At 36.4% G+C, this 24,870-nt stretch overlaps 1 protein-coding gene across 4 annotated transcripts in view; it reads left to right on the top strand.

Annotated features, from left to right (window-relative positions):
- Rabgap1l (RAB GTPase activating protein 1 like) overlaps positions 1 to 24,870 on the top strand; it is a 526,658-nt gene that overhangs the window by 403,016 nt on the left and 98,772 nt on the right. For 3 of the 4 annotated variants that reach the window (XM_048356662.1, XM_048356667.1, XM_048356663.1), the window contains one exon: positions 4,798 to 4,926. In XM_048356662.1, coding sequence (XP_048212619.1) covers positions 4,798 to 4,926 — 129 coding nt within the window. Of the gene's footprint in view, positions 1 to 4,797; positions 4,927 to 9,103; positions 9,271 to 24,870 lie in introns of those variants that run through there. The other variant, XM_048356664.1, reaches the window with a different exon arrangement.

Here is a 24,870-nt window from a genome sequence, read left to right as displayed (position 1 = left end):
GTTTTAAATGGTAGTAAGATTTTTTTAATAAAATATGCGTATAAGAAAACAGGGAAAAAGACAAAACAATATAACCATGTGTTAGCTGAGTCTCAATGATAATACTTATTGTTAATTTTTAAATATTTTTCTTTTGGGGAGCATAAACACATGATCTGAAAAATCATGTATGATCTCTCCATATAGATATACACAGATATGTATACGCGTATCGTTTATGTTTTTAAAAGAAACTATTCTTTTTTTAAATGGTTGTGAGGTATAAACTTATTAGCAGGATATGCTGAACATGAGTAAGGCCTTGAGTTCAATGTCTAGCCCCAATACAAATAAGTAAGATAAATGTAGAGCAAAATAAAATAAAACTACTTTTTGGTGAGTTCTTAGTAAAGCATTCTTCCAAATATTGACAGAGTAAGACTGTTCATCTTTTCTTCATAGAGGGAAAACCTGTTAAATACAGTTGTCAGAAAATGGAGAGTTATCCTTATAAGCTTATAATCTGCTTATGGCATTAAAAAGGTATTTGGGGTGATACTGGGTGATTATGTAAGTTTTTAAAAGATAGGAAATTAGAGGGAGAAGCCCACCAGAATCAAAGTAGAACTTCATCCTATCTTCTAAAATACTGGAACCACAATATTTTTTACTGTGTCCTTTTCTTACTGGTGTTTGTTGGGTTGGGTTTTTTTTTCTTATTTAAAATGAAATTTGTTATTGGATTCTGTGAGAAAAATATGAATTCTTACAACTTAGACTGCCTTCTTTATGGAATTAAAAATATCAGTGACATCAGAACATTGTTTTTAACCTTAAAAATGTCAGTACTTAAGCATAATGCAGCAACACCGAGGCAATTTACCAAACTATCATCCTTAATATTTGGCATTCATAGAATTCAGTCATATGTCTTGAATTACTTGATTCTCACATGCTTGAGATTCAAAGTATTTCCATTTAAAAATGAGCAAACTTATACGACATTGAGTTAACTAGAGTTGGAATTGGAATGAATTTATTCCAATCTTTATAGCCTGTTTGAATACCTTTCTGAGCAAAGTACTATCTAGATGCTGAATTAGTCACAAAACTGAGTAAGATACAGTTACCATACTTTATATCCCTGGGTCTCTTTGCTCCATGGTTGCAATAGATCTGCTTGTGTTCAACTGAGTTGGTCAAGCCATGTAATTAGGAGCACCACCAACAATGTCTGTCTCTGGACAGAGATAGACTTCAACATTACCATATGGGAAGACCTGTTTAGCACTTCTTCAGAAACTGTAAGCTCTTCCAAGTAGCATGTGTATATACATGGCCAGACTTGACTGTAAGGCCAGTATATGAGGTTGCTTGATTTTTTCACTGTTGATTTCAACCTTTCTGCTTTTGTGTGAACTCAAAAGTTGGGCTTGAAATCCGGCCTTAGGAAGCATTTAAAAATTAGGCAATCAAGGTACAACCTCCAGGCAAGAGATTTCCAACCACTACCACCTTTTTTAGGGCATCTGTTTCTAAGTAACTTGAAGTGAAATTCACTGAGAACTGAAGTGTCCTCTGAGGCCTTTGAAATTGGAATGAATTGGCAATAAGGACAGTAGATTGGTGGAGCAAAGGCTAATTTTATGTCCTAATAAACTTGCTAAACAACCCCTCTTGAATTTTCCAAACAATTAACAGAATGCTAACTATCAGAACTGCCACTACATGTGGAAAAGGAAGCTAGGCATGTGTTACGTCTGGTATAACTGGTAGCTTTCCCCGTGATTCAGCAGTTGCTATTCCAGTTAGAGGGCTTCCTTCAAACTTCAGTTGTTTCCAGTAGCTGCTGTTTCCAGCTAAATTAAGGTGAGTTGTTAGCATGCTAAACATTCTCTCCAGCATTTGTATATTTATATAGGTATAAATATTATTTATATTATTTATACTATTAATATTATATGGGTTTATATATTTATATTTATGAGTAAAGAAGTAAATCTGAGATACACTGAAGTTTGGGGATTTTGGTTTTCACTGCTTCTGAGTTAAACTGAAAAGTGACTTGGTGGATGATGCTCTTGGGGGTAAGAATTTAAGTGCTTAGAAAAGGCCTCAGGATAACAAGTTTGAGCTAAATTCTGGATCATAAAAGGTTGCTATCTTTGTAAAGTTTCTTTTTTTTTTGCCAGTCCTGGGGCTTGGACTCAAGGCCTGAGCACTATCCCTACCTTCTTTTTGTTCAAGGCAGGCACTCTACCTCTTGAGCCACAGTGCTACTACCAGCTTTTTCTGTTTATGTGGTGCTGAGGATTTGAACCCAGGGCTTCATGCATGCTAGGCAAGCACTCTACCACTAGGCCACCTTCCCAGCCCCCCCCCCCCATAAAGATTCTTGAGAAGAATATTTCAGACAGAGAAACAGCAAGGTTATTAACCTTCAGTTAGGAATGAATAAAAGGAGGAGAGGTTGTTCAAAGGGAGATTGATTGGAGGAACCTCAAGGATCTCAAGTCATAAAAGGTCCTGAGAGTACTAGTAAGAATTTTGGATTTCATTCTGAGCAAGCTGGGAACCATTGGAGGGCTTGATACAGAAGGGTGGGGTGATCTAAAACAACTTCTGGGCTAGGTACTGGTGTCTCATGCTTGTAAACCTATGTACTCAGAAGGCTGAGATCTTAGGATCACAGTTTGAAGCCAGCTCAGGCAAGAAAGTCCTTGAAGCTTATCTCCAATTAACCACCTGAAAACCAGAAGTAGGGCTGTGGCTCCAAGTGTTAGAATACTACTAGCCTTGAGCAGAAAAGCTCAGGCATAGCCCCCAGGCCCTGAGTTCAAGCCCCATGACTGACTCCCCAAAAAAAGAAAGAAAGAGAAAAAGACAGCTTCTGATAGTAAGGACAGTTTATTTGGGGAGCAAGGGCAGAAATAAGAATACTAGTTGAGAAGTTACTGTCGCGGCTCAATCTAAGTAATGACAATGGCTTGGACCAAGGTGATGATGACAAGAATTAAGAACCTGTTGTAAGCAGAAAATTTCTGATTTTCTATATATTTTTAAGTGCCATCTTTTGGATTAATTGGCTTTACATTGAAATCTAACTCATTTTGAACTAGTGCATAGTTCTGTAATTTCTGGAGGCCAGACTTTTCAAATTAGTGATGTTTTTGACAAATAAGCAACAATATTCAAAAATATATTAAGCTCACTTCATTTGCAGATTTATTTACATATGGATATTTCTTAAGGTAAAATTAATAAATAAAATTAAGAAAACAAAAATTTATATTTTCATGTGTTTATTATGCAGCTCACTTGATACAGAGAAACTTTCAGTCAGTCCTGTGTATCATCAGTTGTATGCAAATTATTCTGACTTACTGAATGTTTCCCTGTCCTTAATTCTGTGAAAGTAGGATTAATATTTGCCTTCCAGAAAGCAAATGGTGCCCAAAAAGCAAAGTAAAAGTTAAAGTTGGTTGGAAGGCAGCATGTTTTTAGCAGAAATTGGGTGGTATTATTAGAAAAACAAATCAAGCATTTGTAGTTCTGTACTGAAATCTTAGAGTATGTGAGTTTTCTTCAATAGTAATCTCCTTGGACTCAATGTACCTAAAGATTCCAAGAGTCTAGTGTAATTTTTTTGACTTCTTGGTACCTAGTCTACCTAAATTTACAATGTGTATAAGGGTGTTTTCCCAAAGTTAGTTTATACTGTTTCTTAGAATATGCATTGTTTTACTATCCCACTACTCAGGTAAACATTGTATTTTGTACTTTTCATCTTTTGTTTCTATGAACTTACTAATTTCCATATGGTTCATATTTATCAAGGAAATGAATTTTGCAAATAGTGGCTTTGATTTTTAAAAGTCACTATTAAATTGCTTGCTTCATTTATTGTTCATAAGCATTCATTAAGATGTCAGGTCAATTTTTTATTTTCGTTACTTCACAGCTACTGCTGTTCTTGGTTGAAAAGCCTTCTTCCCATGTAGCTTTCCTTGGTGTTGATTGTACTTCTTATTCAACCACATTTGTTACAACCCTTAAAATGATCATCAATCTAAAGTCAGAAATTAGTCTGAGTCCATTGTTTGGTGTGCATGCATGTGTGTGTGCGTGCTTGCGTGTGTGTGTGTGTGTGTGTGTGTGTGTGTGTGTGTGGTGCTAGTGGTACTAGGGATAGAACTTAAGGCTTCAAGTTTGCTAGATAGGTAATCTACTACTTGAGCCATGCCTCCAGCTCCTTTTTAAATAGATTGTTTTAAGGTAGAATCTATCTCCCTTTATGCCTGGGTTACCTGGGCTGTGATTTAGTGCTTCATGGAATAACAGATGAGCTGCTGCACCCAGCCATTGGTTGAGATGGATTCTTGTGACTTTTATACCTGGACTGAACTTGAACTACAATCCCTCCATCTTTCCTCCTAAGTAGCTAGAAATACAGGCTTGAGCCACTGTGCCAGGCTGAGAACTCTATTTTTTTTTTTCCTTTATGGCCTTGTTTTATTTCTCAGAGCCTTGATTTGGTAAATTTTGCAAGATCCACCCTAATGGTTTTCAGGTAATATAAATTAAATGCCAGTTTTCTAATTAACTCTTAGATTCTTTCTAGAATTGATAATAGTTCTTTTCAGATTGTAGCAATATGTTTTAAATATTAGAAATATTACAAATATCTTCTAAACATTTTGAAACTAATTAGATCTTAGCTATAAAAGAATATTCAGGAAAGTAAAATTTATGTTTCTATTGTATTTGTTCTGAATGCTGGCCAGAATGTAATGATGTTTCTTGGTGATTGTTTTGCAGACTTCAAAGGAAGATCTTCTGCAGGCTGATTTTGAAGGTGCTTTGAAGTTCTTCAGAGTTCAGCTTCCAAAGAGGTACAGGGCAGAGGAGAATGCAAGAAGATTGATGGAGCAGGCTTGCAATATTAAAGTAAGATATTGAACTTGCTTATATGCATTAAAGGTATAGCTTTAATACAGAATAACACAGAAATGTTCAATTCCTTTTCCTGTATGTTACTGTGTCTTACTGTGTTTAAGGTGAAATATAATCTCTCCCAGATTTTTTCCTCATTCAAAGATGTAGAGCCTGCTGTACCTTCTAGTAGAATTTAGGGTGAAAGGTGTTAGGCTCCAATTATAACAATAGGGTGACAAACATTTATCTTCTAGATGGGGTTCCAGAATGGGCTGCTGTAATAGTGGTTTCCATGGCAGCAGACTTAGTGTTTCGCTTTGCCATCTGTTTAAAGATTATTTAGGACAGAGCAAGAAAAGCCTGCTTAGCCAGTGCAGTGCTTTCCTTTATCTAAGGGATATGGAAAAGTTTGAGTCTTGTTCTGTTTCTTTCCTACATGTGTCACATATCTTAACAAACACTGGTCCATATCATATATATAATTTAAAGATATTTTAAGTGAATTTAAGATGAAAATAGGAAGTTTGGTGTTAAGTTAGAAAGCATATTTTTAAAAGATTTGAAACTAATTTATTGATGCTAATTCTTCTATGCCTGGAATATATTAGGAGTTCTTCTTACCTAGCCATGTCATAAATTTAAATTTGTCTCCTAAACAGACCAATAAGAAGAAAAATGACAATATACAACATAATAAATAATATCTCAGAAGGTGATAAATAGTTGTGGGAAATAAATAAAATTCATAGAAAGATAATGGAGATTAGATTAGTTGGGGAAGAAAAGGTTGTGATTGTTTTTAGTTAGGTAGACCTCAGAAAATTGGAGCTAAAGATAATTTTTAAAAAGAAACAAAGACTATCTGATGTTAAAAAAAAAAAGAAACAAGAAAATGAGTGAGACACAGGATTACTCATGGAGATGACTAGAAAATAATCTTTAAGGCAAAGGCAACTGCTTAAGCAAAATTGAAACTACCAAAGGCTCTAAGGCCAGTTCAGGCTTGGTAAGCTAAGGAACAGTATGCCTGAATTGAAAGAAATAAGAATATTAAGAATAGATGTTTGAATGCTCACTATGCGCATTGAAGGTAGAAAGCCCTTGAAGGATTTTGAGTGGAAGAGACTAGAGTTTTTAGATGATGATGATTCTGTTTAGATAAGAATGAGTAAGACAATTAGGGAGATCAGATAGTAGACTATGTAGTAATCCTTTTCACAGATGATGACAGATTGAACCAGGATGGTAACAGTAGAGATCATGATGGGATGGAGATAAAGGTGGTTGGAACCTAGGTGCATCTTGAAGATTTCATCATGTCTTACAAGAAGATGTCACATGAAAATCTGAACATTTTTCAAATTATGAAATTTTTAAAAAAAATTTCATCTGGTTTCCTTTTCCTTTAGTGTACATATCATATTCAGTATTTCTTTGTACTTAGGTTGAATTGGTGGAATTGTAATTCTTACTGTTTGAAAACATCAGGTATTAGATGTCATACATGATTTAACTCAATATCCTTCTTTATAACTAAAATAAGTGCTATATATGTGAATGATAAAAATATAGATTGACCTATTATTAATAAAATAATTTGAGCAAAATTAAAACTACCTAGTCTAACATTAACTTAAAGGAAAGCCATTTACTGAGTGTGTGTTTTGCACCAGGAACTATGTAAGAGAATTTAGAGTAAGTAAAGGCGAAGATGAGACCTGAAGAATTTTTATTCAGATTGAATCTAGGAATTAGAAAGGATGCTTCATGAAGAGGATAAGCATAGATGAGGAAATACGGAATGTTCAAGACCTACCTTTAGTCATCATTGGATATTAGGGTATATGGAGAAAGGCAGCAATCTGGATTTTGAATTAAAGATCAGATTTGTGGTTTTAAAAAAATCATTCTGGCTGCTGTGTGGAGAATGGATTGAAAGTATAAAATGAGATGTTGGTGACTGACTAAATCATGCTCTGTTATCTAGGTGAAAAGTGACTACAGGCTGGGAGGTTGGGGGGGGGGGGACATTCAAGAGTCACAATCAAGAGATCTTAGTGATTAAATATGAGCATTAGGGAAGAGGAAGTAAGCTAGTAATGACACTCAGTAGTGTTCCTTAGGCAACTTGACAGTAATCACACTGAGAAAGGAATCAAACAAAAACAAATTACATGAATGGGGCGTAATGAGTTCAATTTTGAGTATGTTAAGTTTGTGGCACATATTCACAAACTCATACCCAAGTAAATATCAGTAACCAACAGGTAAGTGGATATGGAAGTAAGAACTGAGATAAAGGGGGGCATGAGGGACAAGGCAACAAACAGTACAAGAAATGTATCCAATGCCCAACGTATGATACTGTAACCTCTCTGTACGTCAGTTTGATAATAAAAATTTGAGAAAAAAAAAAAAGAACAGATAAAAGTGGGAACCTTGGTTATAAGTGAATTTTCCTAGAGGAATGTGCAAAGTGAACAGAAAAGGGGGCTGAGAATAGATATATTCACATGTTTAAAAAAAAAAAAGGCTGGAGGGAAGGAAAGGGGGAGGGGGAATGAGGGACGAGGTAACAAACAGTACACGAAATGTATCCAATGCCTAATGTATGAAACTGTAACCTCTCTGTAATTCAGTTTGATAATAAAAATTTATTTTTAAAAAAGGGCTGAGTAATAGAAGTTGGTAAGACTAAGAAGGTAGGAAGAAATGAATCATGTCAGTGATTCATAGAAGTTGTGTAAGGTACTCACGAACTTCTGATGGGCCTTAGGGGGAGTTGTTTCAGTGGAGTGGTGCAGTATAAAAGCCAGAGGTTATAAGAATAAACATGAGATCATTAAATGGAGAAATAAAGATGAGACAATTGTTTGAAAAGGTTATGAGGAAAGGATGGAAAATGGAAGAGGTAGCCAACAAATCAGAGAATACATATGGGAAAGGAGAAGACATGAGGCTAAGATGGATGGAATGGGAAATAGGAAAGATGAATTTTTAACTGCCAAAGGAAAAAGCCCTAGTGAATTCTGATGTCTGAAATAAGTATCTGCTGTATGCTAGGCACTGTGTGAAATCCAGAGACTGAGATTGTACAAGAGCAGATGGGCTCTCTGAACTCAAGAGGTTTATAGTATTGGGGGGAAGGTATTAATTAGATAATCATCTTAATAGATGTTAATATACAAAGTGAGATAAATACTAGAAGAGATATAATAAGGATATGTGAGAGCAATGAACCTAATTTTAATTCAGTGATTTAGGGTGAATTTAATTGTGGCTAATGAAGTATAGTGAGGCTAGAGCTATGATATATCATTAAACTGTAGAAGACAAGAGAGGAAAAGAGATATTCTTGATCTGCTTGTATTTTGAGAAATTTGCTTTTGCCAGTTTCTGTGGTATAAATACGCCCTCTTTTGGAAATCTTAAGCTACCAATGACTTAGCATCTGTATCAAATAATTTCTGAATAGGAACAGCCATTACTCCAGAGCTGGTAGGTGCTGACTTCGGCACTCCTGGGAATCAGAAGGCTAGTTGGAGAAGTGTGGTTGTCATGGTGGACAACGGATTCTAGTAGAAAAGAAAGTAGAGATAGATGAGGGCTAAGACATTGCAAGAAGGAGAAGGCAATAAAGAACTATTATACTCTACAGATAGGAAGAATGGTGATTTATTTGTACTTATGCAAGGAGGAAAAGTATTTTCTTCAAAAATTCTTTTTTTTTTAAATTTTTCTGTGTTGGTACTGCGGCTTGAACTTAGGGCCTTGCTCTCTCTCAACTTTTTCAATCACAGCTGGCACTCTATTATTTGACCATACCTCTAGTTCTGACTTTTTGCTAGTTAATCAAGAGATGAGACTGCTCAGATTTGTCTGCTTGAGTTGGCCATAAAATGCAATCCTTAGATGTCAGCCTCTTGAGTAGGATTATAGGTGTGAGCTACTGCCTTCTAGCCTTCAAAAATTCTTGAAGAAAGTCTTCTGACACTAGAAGGTAATACTCACCTGTTATAAAAAATTTCAGTTATCAGCTTAAGTTAATTGGTGGCAGCAAAACCATGCCAACATAGCTCAGCATTCATGATCAGCTCCTAAGATTTACTTCTCTTTATCCTAACAACAGCACCAACCATCACTTCCACTTTATGCTAATCACATGTTCAAAGGTTGAAATGCATTATAGGAAGAATGAACAAAGATGGCAGAAATACTGAAAAGAGCACCTACTGGTGCTCTGTCCTGGCATCTTCCTATCATACACCAAAATTGTTGTCATACTCCATGCTGGAAAGGTAACAACTGGTGATAGGTTGTTACTATGGTAGCTGTTTACTTCAGAAAATTTTAAGCTCTTACGGAATTATAACTTGTGTAGCTACTTAATGATGATGGTAGTGATGATGATGATGATGATGATGATGATGACGACGATGATGATAATTCTAAGTTATATTCCAGCTCACTTACTTATATATGGTATTGAACAATTTTCCATCTTCTCAGAATGGATGAATGCAATTTGATCTTACCCTTCACAAATCATGGTTTTAATGAGATAGCAGTGAATTTCTTTATCTTATAATGTTTTCCCCTGGAAGATCTTCATACATATTTGCAACCACAGATTTTAATTTATTTGAAAATAACTTCTATTATAGAGCAAGTCTTATAAAGAATGTTCTTATTTAAGGTAATATTCTTCTAATTTCTTCATACTGTTTACTATTTACTGCTAGCTGGTATTGCTGTACATGAACAAAAATGTTCTCTCTCAGTAGAGACTTTCTTTGAATTAGTAATAAAGCCACATAGAAGCTTTTGTTAACTCTATGGATCTAAAGTATATGTCTTTGTAGGAACCATTGAAAAGGTTCAATTTAAATAAAATCATACCTTGTGTTCCTTTCCTATGAAATACCACTAGCCGTGAGCCAAAAAGCTCAGGAGCAGCACCCAGGCCCAGGAGAGGAACACACAAACACATACACACACACACACACACACACACACACACACACACACCTCTGCTAGGCTAAAATTAGATCCCTGTTTGTCACCTTGAACCAATATAAACTTAAAATGGATCAAAGACGTCAATATCAGATCTGAAACTTTGCTGTACAGAAACTTTTTATTTTGATGTAATCCCATTTATCAAGTCTCTCTCCTATTTTCTATGCCCCTGGGACTCTCTTCAGAAAGTTCCTGTGTATGCAGATAAGTTCTAATGTTTTTCCTACTACTACTTGAGCCATATCTCCACTTCCATTTTCTTAGTAGTTAATTGGAGATAAGCATCTCACAGATTTTCTTGTCCAGGCTGACTTCAAACCATGACTCTCAGATATCAGCCTTCTGAGTAGCTTGGGTCACACGTGTGAGCCACTGCTGCCTGGATTCTACCAATGGTGTTTGGGTTTTTTCTTTCTTTCTTTTTGTTTTTTGAAGTCTACTTCCTCCAGTTTTTTTCTGAGGATAGAAGTCTGTCTTATTTTGAAGAACTACTGATACATTGTCACTGAATCTACTATTATAGAACCAAATGATAGCTGCTTCCCATGTGACACCAACCTCAGCTGTGGACAGACTCTTGTAGTTGACCTAGTTAAACTGTTCTCGTTATATCTCAGAGTTCAACTTTCATCATCTTATTCCAATAGATATGACCTCCCACTCTTTTATGGATAATGTATTTAAACTCATCTTAATATACATGTTTATGGAGAGCCATCAGTAAATAGTCTCAGAGTGATTAAAAGGAACTAGTACTATATGTAGAGAAAGGATGAAATTTTGTTTCTTATAAGATAATCAAAGCTATAGTTAATGAAATATGAAAATATCCAAAGTATTGACTTCTATTTTAGATTATTCCAGTACCTGGTATGGGAGAGTGCAGGGTGAAGGGTGGACTGATAAGAGGAGATTATATAATATATTATCAGTATTTGGAGAAAAATGCAGCTGAAAAGAAAAGGAAATGTCTGGTATGTTGTCTCTATTTTTGTCTCTTGAAACATAAGACCCCTGAGTAGAATACTACATTGTGAGAAGACTGCCATATTAGTGCCAGATACATGTGTTGCTGTTAGAAGATGCATAACTTAATCTAGGCTCCTTGGCAAGCATTCTAAGCTATTTTGAATGAACTAAACTTAAAAACAGATTCAAATCCACCCTTCCATGTAGAGTTGGTGATTGATTAGATAAACTAAGTGCATTGAACATTTGCAAAAGGAGATCACTCAGATGAGGCTCTTTCCAGTAGCCCTTTCTCTGACAGCTATGCCTATGACATCCATGGCTGGCGGTGGGCACTTATGCATCCATTTCTTTGTGCCATCCTCCTGGATGTCTCTGTGCATTCTTGCCTCCTTCTGACACCTCTGCAACCTCTCATTCTTTTCTAGAGTTTGGCCCTCCTGATAATTTGCCATTTTTATTTGAAGATACTGCATTGTTTAATATTAACTTGGTAATAACACTGCTTTTGTACTGCTTCTCTGGAAACCTGGCATGATTATCATTAATTATCATGATAACACCATGCAATGAGTGCTCTTACTGATTAGTTTTATAGATGAAATGATGTTTAAGTCTATGACAAGGTAAATTTTGAATTCAGGCAGTCTAGTTCTAGAGTCTGTGCTTTAATACTTCTCAATACTATTTTATTTGTACTAATTTTATAATGCATAATTCTGAAGAGCAGTCAAACTGGGAAAGTTACTAATACTAGCAGGATTTATTAGTCACCCACAATATTGAAAACCATTCTAATGCAGTATGATCATATTAAACTTCATTCGCACATTCTTGTAGTTAATATTTAGCATATACCATGTCCTAGTATTACAGTAGCATCTCTGAGTAAAAATGATAACAAAAAAAAGATTCCTGTCCCCCTGAAATTTAAAAGATAATGGTAAGGACAAAAAACACATAAGTAGTGTACAAGTTGTGATCAAGGTTCAGAGGGAAAGACAAGGCTGTCACAGAGGGGGAAATGAAATAAACTAAAAATAAGAATCAAGGACAACTTTTCAGAGGAAGTAAACTGATGCCCTAGAAGATGAGTAGAAATTTAAGGAATAGTTAAGTGTGCAAAGAGGAAATTTTATTTCTGGTGAAACAGTGGGCTAGATGTCAGTGTAAGTTCTAGATAAAATAGTTAAAATATGTATCAAAATGATATCCTACTGAACATGAAAATTTTTAGAGGCCAGGAATTCTAAAAACTATGGGATAGAAGTGAATCCTAAACCCTGTTTTGTTTTCTACATATTTGTTGATCCCTGGTGATCTACATTCTGGGAATAATAGGAATAAAAATATGAAACCAGGCCCTCTAAAAGACTTCTCTGTCTATAGTCAACTGGGGAAGAAAGGGTGGTGCCTCTAAACAGCTCTTCCCAGAAGAGTACAGTTGGGATAATTGCCTGTCTTAGCCTAAGTGTGTGAATTGGGTTGGAATCATATACATCAGTATATAAAAACTCTCTAAACAGGAAATACTGTTCTGCAAGGCCCTCAGTCAGAAAGGCATTTGACCTTTTACAAAGAACAGATAAACACAGATAGAGAAAAATGAAGTTGGAGATGAAGTCAGGGACAAGATTCTTATAGTACCTCAAAGGCCTTAGTTAGAATTTTGAATTTCCTCCTAATGCAATGTTGAAGGTTTTTCAAAAGATTACCTGACTCTTTTTTTTTTTTTTTTTTTTTTGCCAGCCCTGGGCCTTGAACTCAAGGCCTGAGCTCTGTCCCTGGCTTCCTTTTTGCTCAAGGCTAGCACTCTGCCACATGAGCCACAGCGCCACTTCTGGCCATTTCCTATATAGGTGATACTGAGGAATCAAACCTAGGGTTTCGTGTATAGGAGGCAACCACTCTTGCCACTAGGCCATATTCCCACCCCCAATTACCTGACTCTTGTGAGAAAGAACAGACAGAATGTAAAAGAAGTATGCCACGGTAAAGGTGGAATTTACCAAGAAGAGTGGTAGATTTGGTTTGGATTAAGGAGAACTGGAAAAAATTCATAGATTTAAGATATATCTTAAAAGAAGGATACATGGTGGGTGCTGGTAGCTCATTCCTTTAATCCTGCCTAGACAGCAGGCAAGCAATCAATGATTGTGGTTTATAGCAAATCTGGGCAGTAAAGTCTGTGAGAGACTGTTCCCCATTTAATCACTAAAAAGCCACAAGTGGAACAGTGGCTAAAATAGTACAGTGCTACCCTTGATCAGAAAAGCTAAGACATAGCACCCAGGTCATGAGTTCAAGCCCAGGACCAGCACATGCGCACGCAAGCACATGTGCACACACACCTGCACACACACACACACACACACACACATACACAGTATACAAGTAACTAATAGTAAGTTGGTTGGGAATAATAAATTGCTTGAGAATGAATAAAATATAATGGGTTATTTCCAAGCATCTGACCTGAGACTCAGACTGTTGAGAGATCTTCTGAGCTGAGAAAGTCAAGAGGCGATATTAAGTGGAAAATCAGTTTTGTTTTTGAAATATTAATTTTGACAAGTAGGTAGTGCAAGTAGATGCAGTATTGCTATTTGTCACATTAAAACTATTGAGGTTTAAAAGTACTTTTATGTAGTTGAAGTCATAATTGAATAAGCCAGTGTAAATTTCATTGACAGGTGAATTTGTTAAGTAGTAGAAATTCATTTTAACAAATAGAACATTTATTTAAATTCACATTCCTAAAATACAAGATAGTCATGAATTTTAAAATGAAGTACAATCTGAGGAAGACACTGTGGCATAGATCAACAAATTGTTCACCAAATCTGTTTTCTTTTTTTTTTGTCATTATTTTGTGTGTTGAGGATTGAATTCACATGTGTCAGACAAGTGCTATATCACTGAATTATGCCCCCAACTTCTTTGTGTGTGTGTGTATGTGTGTGTGTTAGTGAGAGAAACATTTAAAGGAAATCATTAGTAAATAGTAAAAAAAAAAAAAGCAGGTTATACATCTATTTAATAAATTCATTAAGTCGCTCTAACACAAACTTCCACAGTGTTGGCAGATGCAACATCATGAAGACATATAGGTAATTTTATAGTCATTAGGACAATTAAAATCCACCAAACTAGGGTCAGGCATAGTGCTGTGAGGTTCAAGGCTAGCAAACAAGCTATCTAGCCAGATGTGATGGTGCATGCATCTGGTCTCAGCCACTTAAGAGGTGGAGGTAGGAAGATCAAGGTCTGAGGCTAGCCCTAGAAAAATGTAAAGGACTGGATATGTGGCTGAAGTGGCAGAACACCTGCCTAACAAGCTTCAAACTCTGTGTTCAAACCCCAGTACCATAAAGGGAAAATGAAAAGAACCCCAAAACAAATTCCAGACCTGACTCTAGCCCTGAGAGCCATTCGGCAAGATCAGGGGTAAAGAGTTTACTGGATCTTAGGATTTGATCATAAGGGAGGCGAATGCCATCCAAACATTTTAGACAGCTCACATATATTAAACTCTGATTTCCATAACAGAAGATAATTTTGAATACCTGTTATATAAAACCTTTTAGGAAAAATAACACTAGCTTCCAAAATGCTTACTGAAACTACTTTGAGAGTGTGACCTTTCTGATTAAATGCTAGCTTAACACTGGAATGTGAATTCTTTTAAATAATCTCATAAGATTTTAAAACAAAAAAGAGCAAATGAGAAAGTAAGCTTTGTGAAAGCAAAATTTTTGTGTACTTACTGTTGTTTTTAATGTAATCCTTGGCTAGTAGCAAGAAGTCCAATGTTCATTGGATGACTAAATACCACCATAGTCTTAATAAAATTAAATGTTAAATTAATAAAATAAATGTCTTGGCTTAAGAAAACTTAAGACAACTTTAATAAAAAATATAGATTTGAAACACACCATCATATTAAGGAGTTTAGAAGAAGAAATAAGGTACAGGTAAGACATGCTCACTAGCTATCTAATTACTGAATATTATTTATTTTCTCATCCACTATTACAACTTGTCAACCATGACATATCCTTTTCTAAGAATTTCAGTGAAAGTACATTTGGGACCAATACATTGTGGGCTAAAATTTTTGTGTAAGACTAATTTTAAGAATTTAGCTATGGGGCTGGGAATATGGCCTAGTGGCAAGAGTGCTTGCCTCCTACACATGAAGCTCTAGGTTCGATTCCCCAGCACCACATATATGGAAAACGGCCAGAAGGGGCGCTGTGGCTCAGGTGGCAGAGTGCCAGCCTTGAGCGGGAAGAAGCCAGGGACATTGCTCAGGCCCTGAGTCCAAGGCCCAGGACTGGCCAAAAAAAAAAAGAATTTAGCTATGGACAAGTGTTATTACTATTTAGAGTTTTCCAATCAATTAACAGAATGTACAAAAAAATCTGAGACTTTATCTCCAATAATCAGCAAGAAGCCAGAAGTGGAGGAATTGCTGAAGTGGTAGATCACCATCCTTGAATGAAAAAGATGAGTGAGAGTGTGAGGCATTGAGTTCAAGACCCAATACCAGCACAGAAATAAATCACTTAATTAATTAAGGATGAAGAGTTAGTGATTGGAGTGTTTTGGAACACTCTGGGTTGCGAATAAGGGTTTCTGCTCAGGCCTCCCAGTTATGCCTAAGCCTGTGGAAAAGTACTTACTGTTTGGACACTCAGCAGCTGCCACACTCTGCTTCATCTAACTTAGCCCAATAAAAATGTAGTACCTGCAAGTACCTTTTGTTCCCTTTTTTTGGCTGACATAGCTAGACTATATTTTCCAGCCTCCTTATACTCAGGAATAGTCATATGACTGACTCTAGGGAAAGGAGTGAAAGTTAAAGTGATGTGCATTTCTTTCTTAGGTCTGAATATTAAAAAATAAACTTCTTACACACCTTTTGTACTGTATTCACTAGCTGAATATCAGCACCCAAAGTGGGATTGGAAGCTACGTGTTGTTGATGACACATTGGAATTTGCAAATGAGTACATAGTTCAGAATCCCCAACAGATTTTTCTGAGACCTGAAAGTTACATGATCAAAAATAGAATTCTAAGGGCCAGGCTAGTGGCACATAGCTGTAATCCCAGCTACTTGGAAGGACACTACATGATCTTAGTCTAAGGCCAGCCCAAACAAAAGTTTACTGAGGGGCTGGGAATATGGCCTGTCGCAAGAGTGCTTGCCTCGTATACGTGAAGCCCTGAGTTTGATTCCCCAGCACCACATGTATAGAAAACAGCCAGAAGTGGCACTGTGGCTCAAGTGGCAGAGTGCTAGCCTTGAGCAAAAAGAAGCCAGGGACAGTGCTCAGTCCCTGAGTCAAGGCCAAGAACTAACAACAAAAAAAAAAGTTTACTGAGACCCTGTCTCAAATATAAGTCACCAGGCACCAGTGGCTCATGTCTATAATCCTAGCTACTCAGGATGCTAAGATCTGAGTATCATGGTTCAAAGCCAGCCCAGGCAGGAAAGTCTGTGAGACTCTTAGCTCCAATGAACCCCCCAGACAACTGGAAGTGACACTGTGGCTCATTTGCTTTGAGTGAAAAAGCTCAGGGAAAGGGCCTAAGCCCTGAGTTCAAGTCCCACGACCACACACAAAGAAATATGATAGCACATGTTTTATAATACGAGCTGTTGCAAGAATGAGGCAGGAGACTGGCCGTGACAAAGTTTGTCAGAAAAACAAGACAAAAAGAGATGGTGAGTGGCTCATGTACTATAGTGTTTTCCTAGTAAGTTGGAGGCCTTGAGAATTCAATCCCCAGTAAAATCAATCAATCAATAAATGCCTATTGCTTCAAAAACTAAAGTTTTAAATTGTAAAGATTCTGTGATTTAACTATTTGAACAGTTATTTACACATTAAAAGATGTTAATTTTCTTTCATGGCAATATCACACAGTTTTATTCTCATTCATTTCATTGATTTTCTTTTTGTTAATGATCAAGCTATATGGCACAGGTTTAGATGTGAGGAAGTTTAAATGCTCCTGGCATGAGAGAAGTTAAAGAATGTAATTTCTTCCTATCCCCCATTAACAATAACCTTCAATCTCCCTCTGTCTGTCTGACCCTGTAGTTCATTTCACAGATACCTCCTACAGACTCTGTTTCCTACCCACTAGCAGCGTCCTTATTACAAAATAGAGTTAATGACAACCTTTACCAACTTTCCTTCTTACCTGCTTTAACACTGCATGTGATCATATGCCATCAAAACTGACAAATACCTTGCTTTCATACATTTGATGACAGATGTCGTAGTCGCCACGATAAAGTTTTGAGAGATATATAAATTGTTGGAAGATGTGCCTATCTGTGTTAGGACACATTGAAATCGGAACATTCCCTCTGAATTTTTAGTCAGATATATTTTTACCTTATTTTCTTATTTTTTAATTTGCATATTTGGACCTTCTTGGCTCTCTCTTTTGAGGAATAATTGAATTAAATTTAGATCCAGGACAGTTCCTAGCACGGTGATATTGCTCAGTGTTCTTTAATTCACTCTTAGATGAAAATCTGATGAATGCTGCAGGTAGTGTGGTATGGGATTAATTATTCAGAAAAGTACTCCTTGTAGAGTATATTTTTTGGATAGTCATTAAAGAGGATTTCATTAACTACACCAGTGATATGTCTTAAGATACAGGTCATTATTTGGGAATTGACAATTTTTTTTATTTTATGATAAGGCTTGTTATATAAGAATCTTACCTACATTTGTATCCTTTTTGTTTAAAGAATTTTTTCTTTGATTTGTGTGCTCTAAAAAAATTGGGTTATCATCAGAGTTGGCAGAGTTTATAATTTTGCAAGAATTAAGAATATTTCACATAGGGTGAACCGTTGGGTGTATGCCCTACAGGCACATTAGAGGATCATATTCTGGCCTGAGGAAAATCCTCCTCTTTAATTCCAGTGGCATATGGCTAAGCCCAGGGACACACATGCCATCCTCACCAAAGCATTGGCTGACTCATGCAGGTGTTAGGCCAGGCTGAGGTATACAGCTGTGCCCTGATTGTAATTCTTAAGTGATAGAAGTCTCACCTCTGAATCTAGTGTACCTCTTCCCTTGAATGATTGAGCTGTTGGTGTCTGATTTTTTTTCTTATTCTACAAGTTGCTAATAGAATTTAGTCTCATACGGATTAGGGTAAGTCAACCTAAATTCAGTTCTAAAGCGTTATAAGTGATTTAAAAAAAGAAGGACTTAGTCTATGTGGTCTTAGGTGGCAAAAAATGTAATTAATTATCAGTAAGGTTTAATTTCTCCTAAACTCCCTAGGGCTCCATTCTCATGAATGGATGATCCATTTATAAAGTAGATATATTAATCACTTTAAACCCTTGATAAAATAGCAGGCAGAACTATTTGATTTAACTGTTTTGAAGAATTTCTAGCTGGATATGCACAATTCTTGTTTCATTAGCAATGTAGATATTTGCCTTGGTCGTCATTACATTTAAACAAGAAGAAATTCCTCAATTATATTAAAATGAGCAATCTATTATATAATACCAATGCTCTTGGTAATAATAGACAACCTGGGTAAAATTAGTATTATATTGGACACCAGAATTGAGGAAAGCTTAACTAATACATTAGGTATGACAAAAGTAGGAGAATCTGTACACCCAAAGACCCTTTCTGAGGTCAGTACTTTGCTGAAGATATCAACTCTGGAAACTATGTACAGTTAGCTATATTCTGTACTGTTGAGCATATCGTCCTAACAACATCTTAGTAAACATTTAACCAGGCTATTAAAAGCCTGGAGCAACAGATAGCCTCTATAAGTGCTTCTTTAACTGACGGTGCCATGCCAACACAGTAGACTAGTCATATGTCCTTTCTTAGGAAACTTTAAATCGGAGGTAGGATTGTTTAATAGGAATTGAAATCAAATCCTTGGCAAGAATAAAGGCAGGCAAAGATGTCTTGAGTCAGTAGAAGCTATGAGTAATTGTGATTAATAAGTAAAAGCTAAATCATGAATTTTTAAATGTGTTTGTGTTTTATGTGTGTTGGTGGGGAAGGAATGAAAATATTTTAGTTAATTTCTATATAGGAAGACAATGGTCAGTATATTATTGCTGCTAAGGGAATAAGGAACTAACCATGCCATTACTTATCCCCATAGCCCTGGGCAATTGGGAATTTTCTGTTTCTGCACTTCTCAAGTGGCTTGGTTAAGCTACTTTCAATGAGTTCTTTTAAGGCCTAGACAAAGGATATGCTTTTTTATTCTATTTTTATGTGAAACTTTACAGTAATCGCCCTAGTCACCTACCCTTCCCTCCTAACTTCTCTCTTTCTCCCCTCTCTGTATCTCTGTCTTTTTCACACACATACACACACTCACACACACACACTCACTTTCTCTCACACACACCCAAATTCTTGTAGCCAAATGGTTCTAATTTTTCATAACTGCTCTTTCAGTTCAACTTTTCTTGTTTGCTCTGTAACTGCAATGTGGACTGATAAACAATAGCAGTTTTTTGTGCCCACCTCAAGAAGGTGGTACTTTGAACAGGGAAAAAAATGATGTACAAATACTTTCAGTTGTTTAAGAAAGGTGATGTGATACAGAGAACGCTTAGGGAAAGATAATGCTAACAACACAATTTGGCATTGAGGAGACTCATTTGTAGGTGAGGGGAGAAGGGAGCTTAAGATATTTTCTTTCATTTTGCCTTACTAGATTATAAACCTCAAGTATTCCTTTTAGTATGCCTTGACAAAGAAAGAATTCTGTACATAGCAGACCAAACACTATTGAGCACATATTATGATTCCATTATTGTTTCATCTTAAATATTTAGTTTTCATGTTAGCTTAAAATTTAAAGTTTAGCTGGTAAAAAAATATTTTCAGCTGGGTGCCAATGGCTCATGCCTGTAATCCTTGCTACTTGGGAGGCTGAAATCTGAGACTCATGGATCAAAGCCAGCCCAGACAGATAAACCCAAGAGACTCTCATCTTCAGTCAGCCACCAAAAAGCCAGAAGTAGAGCTATGGTTCAAGTGATACAGTGCTAGCCTTGAGCAAAAAAAGCTCAAGATCAGCACCCATGCCCTGAGTTAAAGCCCCAGGACCAACACAAATTATATACATATACTTTTTTTTTTCCAGGCAGACCAAATTGATCTGAAGGGAGAGAGAAACACGATTCAGAGACAAGAGTAGGATTTTCAGCACATATGGGAGAAAGAGATAGTCTATAGCAGCCTAGGAGCCATTAAAGGATTTCAAGGATCTACAGTTCAGAAAATTTGCCTTTCTCAATGTGTGTGGTACACAGTGTGCACACACCCATAATCATAACCTTCAGAAAGTAAAGAAGACAGGAGTATGAGAACATTCTAGGTAAAAAGCAAATTTCTGGCCAGCCTATATTACAACATGATATCCTGACAGAGTGTCTTAAGGAATAAGCCCTTACTTTTTTTAAATACTTCTTGGATTTATCTAACTTAGATTGTTATTGTTATTACTAATTACTAAGTGTTATTACAGAAATTTCTGATCATTACAGTACAAGCAAATGACTCAGTAATTTTTCTCACTACTTTAGATTTTCTAGCATTTTCTTGAATAACTCAACTTTGAGTAAAAATAGTTTATCTTTTAAGTTTCCTTACTAGAACTTACTTAACCCTGAGAACCACAGAGAACATCTGATGGGGTCTACAAAGAGCATAGGAGGGTTGAGGAGTGGGACTCACTCCTGTGGTTTCCATTACTTCAGGCTCTGAATGGAAAGCTTTACAACACAGTTGTATCTTGAGTCCAGCTTCATAGCAACATTGTCAAGTCCATATTCTGCAGGAGTATTTGATACTGACTTTTAATGTGATTTCTTTCTGCTAGCATATTCTATGGTGCAGTTTTCCTTTCCAGGATGACTCTAGGGGCTTGTTCTGTTGTAAGCCTGCAGAGATCAGAGAATACATATACCACTTGTATAATACCATTGTGAAATAATAAGTGTGAAACACCGAAAAAAATTATACAGCTGATTTTAGTGGCTATACAAATGGAAACTGTTTCTATTGTTTTTTTGTGTATGTGCTGGTCCTGGGACTCAGAGGAGGCGGGCACTGCCCCTGAACTTTTTTTTCCCCTCAAGGCTAGCATTTTTTTTTTCGGGGGGGGGGGGGCCAGTCCTGGGCCTTGGACTCAGGGCCTGAGCACTGTCCCTGGCTTCTTCCCGCTCAAGGCTAGCACTCTGCCACTTGAGCCACAGCGCCGTTTCTGGCCGTTTTCTGTATATGTGGTGCTGGGGAATCGAACCTAGGGCCTCGTGTATCCGAGGCAGGCACTCTTGCCACTAGGCTATCTCCCCAGCCCCTCAAGGCTAGCATTCTTAACACTTGAGTCACAACTCCTATTCCATCTTTTAAGTGGTTAAGTGGCTTTAAAGAGATAAGAGTCTCAAGGACTTTCTTCCTGAGCTGGCTTTGAATCTTGATCTCAGCCTCCTGAGTAGCTAGGATTACAGGTGTGAGCAAGGTTTCTCTTGTATTTTGATAATCAACTTGCTTAAAAGAAAATATTGGTCACTTTTAGCAGAACTTCGTTATTTTTTAGCAAGCAAAAATAAATGTTTTGTTTAAAATGAGGTATTTCTGAAAGGAATGCTATCATATTTTTTGTAATTCTGTTCTAGGTTGGGGCATTTAAAGTAGCAAAGCTGTGTGCCACAACGTAAGTGGCCTTACCACTCATTAGTATCTAAATTGTAGAAAAGTAATAACTTGCATTATATGATAAGAATGCTACTTAAAAGAAGGCAGGCTTGTTTTATTGAAGACCAGTAATCCTTTTATGTAGTCAAGCCATAACTTTCACTGAGTGAGTTTTATCTTTGCTGCTGGTTCAGAAGAAATTTGAATCTGCTGGGCTCAGATTTCAAAATTGTGAGTAACTCCTAAGTGAGCTCCTAAGAGCAGCGGCTTCCAAGCCTCAACTCAAAGGCCAGTTTTTCTCCAAAGGCCAAACCTGCTCTGTTAGTCTGTGCTCAACGTAAGTATTGAGCTTTGCTGAAGGAGAGGAAGAAATGGTATAGATCACCCTGAAGTCATGCTTGGTGCCCTCTCACATTGAGGATTTTTTTCTAGCATGTTTATCTTCTAAATAATGCTTCTACACTAAGTATAAATTTAAGTGGTCTGACAAGCACAGATGTGTACAGTATGCTGCTGCACAATAATGTAGAGTCATAAAAGATAAACTCGTAGAAATGAGACCCTGAGACTATACTAAATGTCATGTAGTGGGCTATGTATGGTAAATCCAATGCCAATACATGTATTAGCATTGCAAACAGATGGCACAATGAGCTTATTTTAACAGATTTCTGCCTCTTAAATGTAAAGAAAATCTTGGTTTTGTTACATTAATATCATTGACCTTGGATTTTAAAATTTATTTCATAAATTATTTGTCATCAAACCAAACGTTAAACTTCCAGATTTCTTATTACATATGTGTTAAGGTTAGCAAATATCATAGAAGTATGCTCTGACAACCAGGAAATGAGTGATCTTACAGATTCTACCAGTGAATTTGAAATAAAACTTACTAACAAAAAAATTATAGCTGCAGTAGAGTGAATGTTAGTGCTTTTCCCCTTTTAAGTTTTAAATGCTTTTTAAGATAATCCCTCTTTCTTTCCTGTACTATCATAGAAAGTCATGTTTTACAGGGAAGCCTGATTTCATTTTAAGTATAGGGAATAAAGCTTACCATTTGGCTTAGCTTGTATGTTCCTTGTAGTAGAGCCTATTCCATTTCTGGCCTTGTCCTGGGATATATAGCAAGTAAGAACCAAGGCATCTTTGTAGATACTGTGATGCTTCTAGTCAGAAAACCTCAAGAAGAACTTTATCCCCACCTTATTTAGCTCCTAGAGTTGAACAGTGGAACATTGGAATAACTACGTCCTATAGGCCTTACTTAGTCAGGTTGTGCTTTTTGCTTCCCTTAGAGCTGTTACTTAAGAGTCACAAGGGCTGATTCACATCTGAATTTTGCCACTGAATGGTTCTGTGATTAGGGCCTGTGATATAAATGGTTGAGTTAAAGGACCTCATAGGGACTGTAAATGAGTCTAAATTCTACCTGTGATTTTGGAGACTCCTGAAGTAAGTATTCCACATCTGTGAGCTTAATTTTTTGTACCTGCTAAGCAAAGAAACTCTTGAGAATGAGAAAATTGTTAAATGTAGTAAAGCTTTTGAAAAGAAAGAAAACAAATTGAGATTTTAAAGTACTTATTGAATGTGTTTGTATGTGTTAGGTGCAGTTCATACAACATTTTCATTATATTTGGAAATTTTGTCTTATTATTACATCCTATTGATAAAAATTCTAATAGGTCATAAAGATAAAAGTCATTAAAATACCATACCTTCATGTATATTATTTCTTAAAATGATACCATTTCCTCAGAAATGACACACCTGAAGGTATGGCATTTTACTCTCTCGTAGATAATTAGAACTTCACAATGAAGTTCTGAGTTTGCCCTGAGAATTACTATTATTAATGGAGAAACAAAAAGCAAAAACAAAGTAACATTTAAAAAGTTTGAGAGTTTGGATAAGGGCATACTCACCTATTCTCTGCCTGCGTCTACCGTGACCTCCTTTACACTCAACTCAAGTAACCCTGTTCTCCTCCCTCAGACACTATAAAACCCCTAACTGGAACCTCTGCTCACCCCACTCCCTTAGCTCAGCCTCCAAGTCCACGGGAAGGCTGGGCTCCTCACTGTTTTGCCTTAATAAACAGTCCTAGCCTGTTTAAAAAAAAACACAAAACACTCAAAGTATCCTACTATGTGGTTATGGGTCCCATCTGAGCATGCTTAAAGATTGAGTAGGGCCAAGGATGTAGCTCAGTGGTGGTACAGTGCTTTCCTAGCATGTGCTTGCACCTCTTCCTCTCCACACACATACACATAAAAATAAAACAGGAAAGAATGACAGTTCTTACATAGCAGTATGCTTCAAGAAATAGTTAAATTGACCTACCATTTAGCCTAATTCTGTTGTTTTAAAATAAAATAAGGTGCTGCTAAGCTCATGTGGAATACTGGTTGCAAAAATTATGTAAGTCCTAGTTACATGATTACAACCCAGATATAATCTTCTCCTCCATTATATTCATCACAAATGTAGATTCTTTTCTTCACTAGTTTGTTAAAGCTGGCCTCAGTAACTTCTGTATCAAGTTTTGTTTAATATAGACTAAAAATAATAATAGCAATAGAGAGAGAGAGAGAGACATGAGAACATGAGCAAGTGCCCAACCTAATAATGGTATATATGTGCAATCCTAGCACTCATAAGTATGAGGAAAGAGAGGTAAGAGAATAAGGAACTGAAAGCCAGCCTGAGCTACATGTTAAATTTCAGGCCAACCTGAACAGCCTGAACTACATACCAGAGGCCTTGTCTCAAAGGAAAAAAAAGAAAAAAAGAAAGAAAAGTATATGTGTTAAGATCACTTAGGATTTACTTTCCTAGCATATTTCAAAATACAGTACAGTAGTAGTTATACTCACCATGCTGTTCCTCATGACTTTATCATATTAACACTGATACTTTCTTCCCATTGAATAGTGTCTCTCTTTTCCCTGCTACTCTCAGAGTTTGGCAACCGTCATTTTGACTTGCATTTCACTGATGACTAGTAATAATGCGTCTTCTTTGAGAAAATGGCTATTTGAGTCCTCTGATTATTTTACAGTTGAGTTATTTTCTCTGCTTGCTTGCTGTCAATTCATATGATGTAGAGATTTTGATTGTTAACTTCTGATAGATATGATTTGCAAATATTTCCTCCCATTTCCTAGCTTCCTTTTCATTCTGTTGTTTCTTTTGCTATGTTTTTTAATTTAATAGACTCCACCTATTAA

The sequence above is a fragment of the Perognathus longimembris genome, chromosome 11, assembly GCF_023159225.1.
Source record: "Perognathus longimembris pacificus isolate PPM17 chromosome 11, ASM2315922v1, whole genome shotgun sequence".
Taxonomy (NCBI): Eukaryota; Metazoa; Chordata; class Mammalia; order Rodentia; family Heteromyidae; genus Perognathus; species Perognathus longimembris.
This window is presented reverse-complemented; position numbering and strand designations above follow the sequence as displayed.